Genomic DNA, 11,370 nt, shown 5'->3' with positions numbered 1-11,370 from the left:
TCTCAAACTCACTACCTTTTAAAATTATATTTAAACTCAAGACCAACCCACATCTCAAAACCTGGCTTTTCTGCACTCCAAGAACATAAACAAATCTTCTCTCTCCCTCTCTCTTTCACTCAAAGAAAACAAAACTTGGAACAGCTTTTCTGATCAGTAGAGTAATACTAAATACTTGGAGCTGAAGAATCACTTTATCTCTTAATTACTCAGAAAACAAAACTAAAGAACCACTTTTAAGTACTTCACCTGATCTGCTACTTTTACTGGATTCCTGGGTTTCTTTTCTTTGATTTTTTTATTTTTACTTTTCATCTGTCTTGCTTCTCAAAAGCTAATGATTAAATTTTCTTCAACATTCTTTTGTTTTCTGTAAAATGAAACAGAAAAAAAAAAAGTAGAGAAGATTTTATTGTAGTGAAGGAGAGAATTGTCAACCTCATAAAGAGCCAACACACAACCCGACATTTGGTGGTGGGAAAGGGAAATTCCGGATGCAATGCCTGCGAGTCTCGAGACTTTTTATTTGTCTACTCCTTTTAACACACTCCCCATCTTTATTTTCCATCTTTTTCTCTTGTTTTCTTTCATTTGCTTATTTTTAACCACTAACAGAGCAATGGGATTCCCAACCTTTTTCAAAACCCAAAATGGTTGGTTATGGCTCTTCTGTCAGCCTATTCTATTCTCAGACACACTTCCTCATCACTTATTAGCTACTAAAGTTGACCATATAATAATTTGTTCAGTTTGGTCTTATTTTGAAGCAATGATTCTTATTAACGTCAGTCGTTCACGCGCTAATGACACTACTTTCAACCGTTAATGCATTGTGAGCTGATTGGGAGCAATCCATTTACCTCGTGAGCAATTGACCCTAGCAAAACTCTTGTTAGTAATCCTTATCAAATTCTGAATTGTCATTGAAATGCAGGGGATACAAAACTGAAAACAAACAGAGGCTCAAAAGAATTGAATTGTTTGAAAGAAAGATTTGAATTATTTTGTTCTTTTTCCAGACAGCCGGCACTAGAAAGGATGCACAACTGTCCTCCTGTAGTAAGCATTCATAAATGTGTTTTTTCTTTGCCTTGGGTCTAGACTCCAAAATGTACATTTAAATACAACCAAAGCAAAGATTTTAAGGGTTTGATATGTCAAGACCCTCACCCCACTTGGATTGGATTGGATTGGATTGGATTGGATTGGACATGACCTGTCCCAAACCCAACTCCACAAGCTCTTATTCTCCATATCCAAGTCTAACTCTTGAATCACCAAATAACCAAGATATTGACATTATGCAGAGACAAATTCTGTCACAAATCATATTGAATAGCATAGAATAGCCACAAATTCCATGTATATGAGCCCACAACCCTGAATCCAGGATGCTTGAGTTTTCTGATTGGTTCAAGGATTGACATGTAGAGCCTCTCTGGCTCTACCATTGGGGCACCTGGCATCCCACCAGCACCAAGAATTGCAACAGCAGCTAAGCAGCTTCAAGCAAACCTCTATTGGAAGTCATTTTAGAGACAACCTTTAGAGAGGATTTTTGGGTGGAGAAATTCCCAGCCCACTAGCTTATGTGCCCTTGTGCTGAACACACAGGAGGCCCTGCATAATGATGGTGCACTTGAAAGATAAAACAAAATTTACACTTCTATATCAGGAAACCTTTTCAAAGCTACATAAACAAAAAATCTCGAAACCCCACTTTCTTCTCTGGACTCCTCTGTTTGTGATTGAGGAAGCATGAGAGGCCCCCTTAAACATTAGGAGGGCATCACCAACTTCAGGGAAAAGAAGAAATTGTAGCCACATTCTCATTCATATTGAACAGTGCTACGAAACTCGGTGCCCGTACACAGAAAAAATATAATTAGAAAATGACCAAGAAACTCCTGTGGTTCACCAGCTACATCCAAATTACACCTTTCATTCACTTATATTCCATATTCGAGCATATAGGTTCGAGAATTTAAAGAAGGATTAAATTAACAAATTGATAATCTGTCACTTGTTACAGATAAGTTACAGAGAAAAGTATGTGTGGCTTTTTGGAGGTCAGGTATAGAGTTATATATCATGTTTATAATACACAGGTTTTTTACGAAACTTGCAATGACGGTGACCCAGACACCATAAGTATTGGGGTCTATTTAGCTTTTGATGAATCACCAGATCTTAGTTCCCTTTCAAGCTCGTCGAATTCCCAGTCACCAATCTCTTCTGCCGAGTAGTCTTGACCAACCTTGCCAAACTCCGATTCCAGCTTTGCTAGTTCGGCTTCAGTGTCAAGCATTTGCTCTGCCTTCACTTTACCTGACCCAGGATGCTTATCTGTATCAGCTTTCTGTGCTCCTGTGCTTTCTGTTGGGAGAGTAGATGGACCACTCTGCGGCTTTTCACTAGATGAAGTTTCTGATTTTGGGGTTGGATTCTCCAGTTGTAGATTTGGTCTCTCAATAGCTTCAAATTGCTCCCTTAATTTTTCAATATCATCAAACAGCTCCTTAACCCTAGGGTCATCTTTCCTGGAACAGGCAAGCAAGGTACACATATTCAGGGGTTTTGGTGAATATCTTCAAACATAGTGTACAAAGGAAAAGAGATAATTATACACCCCCACAAGTTCATACCTGGAAATTTCTGCTTGTGGGCCATAAAACTGCTCCTTGATGTTATCTACTACACTAAAGGTGGTAATAATCTGGAGCAAACCAACAATATCAATGTTTGTGCTTGTTAGCATATAAATGTTACACTACAACACAAACAGAATAGAGCACATTATGGGACCAAGAAAGCATTAGATACTTGAAGCATCCCTAATTCATTACTTTTACAGAATACTTGCAAAAGAAATTTTGGGTCATACATGATATGCAAAAATTAGACTTTGACAAAGAATAAATATATCCATCCATCCTGACTCGTTTATTCATTTCTTTGTTTTTTGAAATTCACATGCTAAGAACAATAACCAATACTCTCATTTTGGGAAACCAAGCAGAACATTTAACTATAAAGGTCACTCCTTTTAGATAGCAAGAAAAACCACAATGTGCTGATAAGGAGAGATCTATGATTCTGTTGAACTCAAAGTTTTTCACAACATTTTTTTACCTTGGTTTCGTGGTCTAAATATTCCTCCTCAAGATTATTTATTGGATTTAATACTTTAGAATCTTCGCTTTCTGCAGTAGATGCCATCCTTGACCTGTCTCATCAGGTCAAAAGACATTAAGAACAAAGCAAGTAAAATGAAGGTGCAACCATCACAGTTCAACAAACAACATTACCCCTCGCTCAAATTCTTTAGGTTCTCTACAAATTTCCCTATACGAATGATAGAAGGCCCCAACTCTTTCTGCATAGAAGATAAAAGGTGTACCTCAAGAGTATCAAAAGAGTTATAGATAGATAGATAGACAGACAGACAGACAGACATATATATATATATATATATATGTAATATATATATATATATATAGAGAGAGAGAGAGAGAGAGAGATTCAATACCTTGTAAGCAGAGAGATGATCAATGGCCAAGTTCAAGAAATAGTCCTCATGTTTCTCCAATTCATCGCTTAAAATTGCAGGAAAAAAAATAGTTATTTACACAATAATGTACAGATTTCAAGAAAGAAAACGATCCTACACTTCTCAGTTTAAAGGAACAAAATTGCTGACAAAAGGAGCAATGAGCATTGAGCAATCGCATAGAGTTGAAGAACTTACTTGACCTGCTTCTCCTTCATATCTGTATATGAGCGCTGGAGAACCCAAGTATCTTCAAGAAAATTAACCCAAGTTTTTATAATATCTGCCTCTGCCCTACATAAGGCAATGGATTTCGATAGCTCATCTTCCTGTTAACAAAACAAAAGTAAATATGTGAATGATGCAAAGGACCTAAAGGTGCAATACCATGAAAGAATCCAGAACATCACCAGCTCAGGAAAAGAATAACCAAGAAAATAATCTAAACCTTTGTTTCACAGTGGGAAACAATCTTATTGTTAGCTTCTTCAAATTGTTCCCTCTCTTCCCTGGTATTGCGAAGGCGGGCATTAGCTGCAGCCAAGGAGATATTAACCTAGAACAGATGACTAGTGTTTAGAAGTCACAATTAATGAAGAGAAAGTTAATTTAATACATAAGGAGGAAAACCAAAGCATATAAACCTTTTTCAGTTGAGCCTCAAGGTCATCTCGTTCTTTTTCAAGCTCTGTAATCTCAGCTGTTATTTCCTGAAAATGGTCATTGAAACAAAAACTAAAATTCCCTAATCAAAACTTAGGGCATACGTGTACCAACCAAGCATTGCCTCCCTACCACATCTATAACATGGATTTACAAAGATCATGAACCAAAAAGAAAGCTTTCGAGGGAGAAAAATGGAAGGGAAATGGTATATGCACTCGAAATTAGCTTCCCACATTCCTCCACGCACTCACATATGAGGATGTACAAAGCTTCTTTTGAGTGCAAATAATATCTCCCGAAAGAATAAAGAAGCTAAAAATCCTGTTCAACAAATGTTCAACATAATGTATGAATATGCACAACAACAAGCATGAGATATCACCAAATACAGGACCTATTTAATAAATCTGAAATTTTAAGTGCTGAGTTTTTATTGCTGAAGAAACAAGCTGCTGAATTTTTTAATAAAAAGAATCATATTGACAGTATGCAGATGTTAAGAACAGACATAATTCATCTGGTTGATTAATGGAAATTATCAAAATCTTAAAAAGAGAGTACACAATATTTGCCACTCTGTCTTCTAATTTTTCTTTTTCTTGATTTGGTTTCATAAAGAAAAATGAAATGCCATATTAGTAAAAACATTTTGACATATTTCAAACTTGATAAGAATGCAATTACACACTAAAGACCTCTCTACAGAACTGTGAGTACAAACTTCACGTTGTTACATTTATAGGTAAGTAATGTTGAAGAACAATACCTTCTCTCTTTCACTCACTTCACTTGCTCTGGCAACACGAACTTTTAGTGCCTCCTCCTTTTGAAGTCTGTCATTCATAAGGAACAAAGAAAGTAATTTTGTTTTCCCTAAACCTGGCATCTAATAACAATAATAGATCAAGCACAGACTACATGTCATTACTGTTAATCAAATCAATGGTTTTCACTAGAACTACACAGTTACAAAAAGCAAGGCTTACTGAACCTTCCTATGGATACACCAAGCCAAATCATATAAACTTTTTTTTTAATGTTTTATTAGCTGATAGCTTAACATTTTCCAAGAGTTTTTTTTTTTCAAAAGAACATTTTACAATAGTATTTTTAGACAACAGGAAGAATATTAATAAAACACACATATTACACCCAAAAAAAAAAACAATGTAACAACACAATTTAATACTTAAGAAAAGCAACATAAAACAAATGGTTCCGAAGTGGTTACACCTGTGATCTGAAATACGATTTTCAGCTTTTGAAGAGGAGCTAGCCAGAGATTCTGACAAGACCTTCAATTTATCAACCTGCTTATACAACAAAATAACGTTGGTAACAGGAGCTTTGTACCTTTAAAGGAAATCAGCATTTTCTGGGTGCACAATCAACAATCAAAGGATCGAGTTGCACTTAATTCAGAAAATATACAAAGCAGAGATTACCAGCAAATACAAGATAGAAGCAAAAGGGAAAATAATCAGACACAGCATAATCAAGGATGATTTTGTCGTCAAACCACGTAACTAAGTAAGAACCGTGTTTTGGGTTGCATCATAAACACTGTCAAATTTTTTACGTATGGGTCCCATAAGGCATTGATTTATTGAACAAGACACAAAAAGTAAACCTTTCACACATTGTGAATCAACAAACAAGCTCCTAGGACTAAACATATATAGTTGCATCCCCATAACTAAATTGGAGGATTTGCAGCATCTAGCATCCCATGTCCATGCTAAATAGACACTTTGTCAACATCTTCAGCCAAAAGCTTGACTGTCACAAGGACCGCACGGCACTGTTAAAACCCCCAAATCAAACAGCATGAAAGTCACCAGAGATAAAGGCAAGTGCTGCCAACAAATTTAAAACCGTGCTTTCAGATGCATAACCAATTGATAATGGGCAGACCGAGAAATACATACTTTTTGAGCGTGGATCTCAAGAGAATCTCCATTGTTCAACAACTTTTTCTTCAGTAAAAGCCCTTCTAATCTGGAACAAGCTCGAACTTGTGCAAGTGCTTCTTTTAATGCCTACCAGAACTTAGGGCTGTCAGATCCATATTTCCACAATATTTATACTCATAAAATGTTAAAGAACTTTCATGCTTATGTAAACATTAGCCAATTTTACTCATTAAAATTCCATCATAGAGCCATTAGTCTTCTACTTGATGGTATTTGACATCTCTTTGGCACAGTGGTACTTATACCATGAGGCACACCAAAAAATTATAATGACAACCATCCTCACCTCTATTGTTTCCAATTTTGTTTCTTCTGATGCTTTGTCATGACCTTCAGTTGAAGGCTTCAGAGGAGTGGTCGTTGTGTCAAGCTTCTTCCTTAGACTAGAGACTTCTTCATCTATTCTGTAACAAGATGCATTTAAATACATAGGTAAGACATTTTTTGGCCCATGATGGAAGTCTAGCATCATACTTTTACACTTTTTCCAACCAGTATGAATAATTAAATCTCTAAGGTCGCCAGCTACAAAAAATTTATACGAACGAAAGACAAATTTATTTGCATAAGCATATATCTGGCAAGTGCCAGCACCAATCCATATCCAAACAAGGGTAACCCACCCCTATTCTTCGTTAAAAAAAGGAGATTAACATCTATAAGATCAGAGTTTATCATGATCAATTATCAACTGCCTTGGTGATAACTCATGTCACATCCATTGTTTGGGTGTAAATGTGTGTGGTAAATAAAACTAGGTTATGTAGACATGACATGTTACTCATGAAATTGCTATTAGCTTAATACCTCCCGAGTGCGCACACACACACACACACACATATACATAGGGAGAGAGAGAGAGAGACTGTTATTTTTTGCACACCTTATGACATCAGCATTAATCTTTAACCCCGTAATTGCACCTTGTGCAAATTGGAGCAATTCCTCCCGTTTTACCTGAATACAAAGGAAAAGATGAACCAGTATGAGCCAAAAGAAGAACAAGTCTTGCATGAATTGAATGGAGTACTCAATACTCCCATTTGGTTATGTAAATCAGAATATTAGAGCTATATACTACAACTTTAGTGGATCTCTGGAAAATAGTTGTTACATGAAAAATCACAGAGGGAAAAGAATGATAATGAATTATATCTAATATAAACTTTATGGAAAACATATATCAAAATTTCTCCAGAACTTCACATTTGTTGACATGATCTTTAAGAGAACTTTTTTATGTCCTTACCAATACTTCATCTTCATAGCTTGAAAAAGCTTTTTCCAGATCTTGTATACTGCTCACTATTGCATTATGAACTTCTTTTCCTCCAGTAAGACAGAGCCTGCAGTTTCATATAATATTAAGATTTAAAAAAAAAGGTCCTAATATGGCTAACCCAAATAAAGAATACTGGCACTTAATAGCCCACGAGCATGCATTACACACAAGTACAGTCTTGCTTCTCACCTAAACATCTCCATCAGCAGGGCAACCTCTTCATCATTCGGACCTTCAAGAATCTGAAGCATAGAAAAGAGTTAACCTGCGGTTAACTTTCATAATCAGCAATTTCAAATTATATAAGATCATTTACACTCATTCCAGTTTTAGATGTGTTAGGTATTTGATGGTAGCCATAAGTTTCCTCGTCATCCTTTTTCCTTCCTTGATTAAGAAAAATCCACCTGGTTTGATAACAGATGGAAACACTACAGGTTTCAAAAACCAAGTGCATATGTGGCAGTGACTAAGAAAAACCAAAGGCAGGCTGCTCAACAAAATCATCTCCAACTTTGATCATTTTTCCATGATGCTTTCATTAAGTGCTACCCCCTAACTTATGAAACAAGCATTCTCTTCATGTAGAACATCAAGGTCATCCATTTTAACATCATTGGTTTGGTGAGCCAATTCTAAAGCATCATTAGTTTAAAAAATAAAAATATTTTGGCATAGTTTTTAAAGACATACCATAGACAGTGTTATGCCCTCCAGAGCCTGGCTTTGAAGAAACACTTCGCGGAAAGTCATGGGTTCACCTCCAACATCAGAGTCATAGTACAAAACCTATTCACATTATCAAAAAGCATAAGATTCCACTGCAAACTGGACTACAATGAACCCGAAAAAGCTGAAAGAAATGAGGTAAAAATTGAACCAGAGATATTCTTCTTCGAATATCGTTGGCATCCTCAGAAGCAGTAGGGTGCTCGTCTGCGTTGTCTTTTTCTTCCACAGAACCCGGAGAAAGCTTCAGTCTCTCGACCTCTCTGAGCAAAATCACCCACCTTCTCAGTATTTCAAGTCTTTCAGCTCCTCTGCAAGACACAGCTGCTTCTTCCAATCTCTGGATACTCTTCTTAACACTTTTAAAACTACGAGCTCCCTGTAAATCAGATGAAGAGAAAATGTACTTGTAATTTTTTATTTTTTCGGTGTTGAATGAGAAAACTGGTGGAAATTTTGAAATTACCATACGGTCCTGAAAGCGTTTGGCGCCTTCAGCTACGGCTTGGCCGGCGTGTTGGACGACGGAGTCGGCATAGTTCTTGACGGTCCGAGTGAGGTTGTTCTTGTTCCCAGCCTCCACGGCTTTGCTCACAGCCGATCTTATCCACGACATTTTCTCTTGACTTTTTTTTTCTCAGCCCAAAAATATTCAGAAATTTTCTAAAACAAAGCTGAAAGTTTCTGGTTTTGTTTTTTTTTAGACAGAGAGAGAGATCGATGAAGGCTTAGGGTTTGGGTTTGGGGAGTTTGGGGTTTGGGTTTGGGGTTTAGGAGAAATGAGGGAAGGATTGGGGATTGTTTGGGAGAGCCATTTCCAGTTCCCACAGAGAAGAAGAGAGGATGAAACCGTCAGCGTTACGTTGCCACGTTTCTGGATTTAAGCGCCGTCGTTTTGAGGCATTTGGGTGCTGTCCTTGGTTTAAATGTACCAGTCCAGACAAACTACCAGTCTACTTCTAGCTTAACACTTTATTCCTTTTTTTTTCTTTTTCTTTTTCTGGAGTTTATTACTTATTTTCTGTTTGAGTTTTATTTGCAAAGTCAATTGAGTAATTGCCTTTTACATGGACGTAACTCATCAAAGTCAATGAGTTTAATTGTTTTGATTTGCAAAGTTAAGTGGTTGAAGAGTAGTTACTTTGTATTGGCAATATCAAAAAAGAGTAATTACTCGAGTAATGTTATTCTTATCACGTTTATATATCGTATTCTTATAGCAGATGAAGTGAGCATCAACATCATTAAAAGTGTTAATAAATCATAAAAGAAAAGAAAATGTTAAATTAATTTTAATTGATATAACTATTCACCTCATTTATCACATAAAATGATATGAGAATATGATAAAAGTAGCATTATTCTAATTACTCTGCATCCGAAATATGTTTTCGAACATTCATCCATTGACATTGCTTGTATAAAATAATATTTTATTTTATCGGATATCAAAAAGGTTCATGGAGAAAGGTCGGGGTAAGGTGCAATGGACCTTTCTGAATTTTATTAGCCTATTCTTTTGAAGTTTGATAGACGGCGGCCCACCGCTATCAACTTATGAAGCAAAGTCCAATTCTTTTATTTGGCCGAAACAGAAAAAAAACCTTTTATAGTACTGAGAAATAGTACAGGCCCAAACACGATCTACCTGCCCAACCGTAACTCTACATTTACTCAGGACACCCAACTAAAGCAAAATTACAAAAACAACTCCTCCTCCTCTATCAGCTTCCCCTCAACACTTGTCAGTCACGCACGACCTCTGATCTAATCAGCCAGCCTCATGGCGATCGAGCATTTCCATTAGCTGTTGATAGAAAATATGCCTAAGGCGGTTAAAGTTTTATTCACGTGAATGCCAGTGGATTTATCAAACACTAAAAACGAAATGTGTGTTTAGGCGATTAGCGCTGCCATGCCATGGCAAATACTATTCATTTTTTGTTTTTTCACAACTTTGTTTATTTAAACAATTAATTTGGATAATATTTTCGGATAAGATTTTTGGGTTCCTACGTGTCAATACTATTCATATCGGATAAGATTTTGGTTTCAAATTGAGATAAATTGAGGATAAATTTCAAATTTAAGATACATTTCAAAATTCAAATTTGAAATAAATTCAAAATTTGAATTTGATACATTTCGAAATTCAAATTCAGGATAAATTACCAATTCCAAATTTCATTTGAATTTCAAATTTGAGAATAAGATTTTCAATCCTCTAAAATCTTACGTGTCATCTCTATCTGTCTAAATTTTTCTATAAAACCAGGCTCAGCTCATACCTCCCACACCATATCTTCTCTGCATCTTCATTTCTCATATTTTAGATTTCAATTCTCGATTTTAGATTTCATTCTCCATTCTCAATGTCGGACATGGAAGATGTTTTGGATAGGCAAGAGCGAAAAGGCGAGCAAGAATCGCAGAAGAGCCAAGCAAAGGAGGGCGCAGAGAGAACTAGATAGCAACTTGGTGTGGCGTTGCTTTGATGGAGGAAGAAAACCGTCGTGGTTCACGAGAAGCGGGCATCGAATGTGACGGACATAGACATTCTCTGGGTAAGAATCTTACGGAAGATTATTTTATCCCACAATCTCAGTACTGATGTTCATTTTCGAGCAAGATATAGAATGCAACCCCATTTGTTCAATAAAGTTATGCATGATATTTGTAATTATGATGACTACTTTGTTCAAAAGAAAATTGTCTTTGGAGATTTGGGGCTTCAGAGCAAAAGTTCACATGTGATCTGAATGTTGGCGTATGGGTCATCTGGCGATCAAGTGGATGAGATTGCGGATGGGGAAGTCCACTATTTTGGAGAGCTTGGTGCGATTTTGTGATGCGTGGAAAATCTGTACACCATGGACTACCGCACTGGACCTACGCCAGGACTGCAACGGCTTCTACAGGTGAGTCTCGTGGATTTCTGGAATGATTGGTAGCATTGACTGCATGCGGCAATGAAAAAAATTGTCCAGCTGCTTGGCAAGGGGATTATGGTAATCGGAAAGGGCGAAAAGCATCATCCTCGAAGCGGTTTCTTGGTTTTGATACAGGTTTGGCATGCGCCTTCTTTGGAGTTGCGGCTCTCAAAATGATTTGAGTCTGGGTCAATCCCCGGTGTTCAATGATATTTTGAGAGGTGAATGCCCAAATATCAC

General features: G+C 36.7%; 1 protein-coding gene across 1 annotated transcript; it reads right to left on the bottom strand.

The window, feature by feature from the left end:
* Positions 1-1,922: 1,922 nt before the first annotated feature.
* On the bottom strand, positions 1,923-9,098 carry LOC103332568 (structural maintenance of chromosomes protein). The gene is made up of 18 exons (XM_008235311.3): positions 8,667-9,098; positions 8,352-8,579; positions 8,165-8,260; positions 7,661-7,713; positions 7,439-7,535; positions 7,073-7,146; positions 6,476-6,593; positions 6,145-6,255; positions 5,450-5,526; positions 4,983-5,049; positions 4,195-4,260; positions 3,999-4,106; positions 3,749-3,879; positions 3,530-3,596; positions 3,309-3,376; positions 3,133-3,226; positions 2,646-2,716; positions 1,923-2,540 (listed from the first exon to the last, which is right to left on the bottom strand). The coding sequence occupies exons 1-18, from the start codon at positions 8,814-8,816 to the stop codon at positions 2,162-2,164; spliced, it is 2,055 nt and encodes a 684-aa protein (XP_008233533.2). The 5' UTR covers positions 8,817-9,098; the 3' UTR covers positions 1,923-2,161.
* Between the last annotated feature and the right edge of the window lie 2,272 nt (positions 9,099-11,370).

This window comes from Prunus mume, linkage group LG5 (genome assembly GCF_029339155.1).
Source record: "Prunus mume cultivar Tortuosa linkage group LG5, ASM2933915v1, whole genome shotgun sequence".
NCBI classification, from domain to species: domain Eukaryota; kingdom Viridiplantae; phylum Streptophyta; class Magnoliopsida; order Rosales; family Rosaceae; genus Prunus; species Prunus mume.
This window is presented reverse-complemented; position numbering and strand designations above follow the sequence as displayed.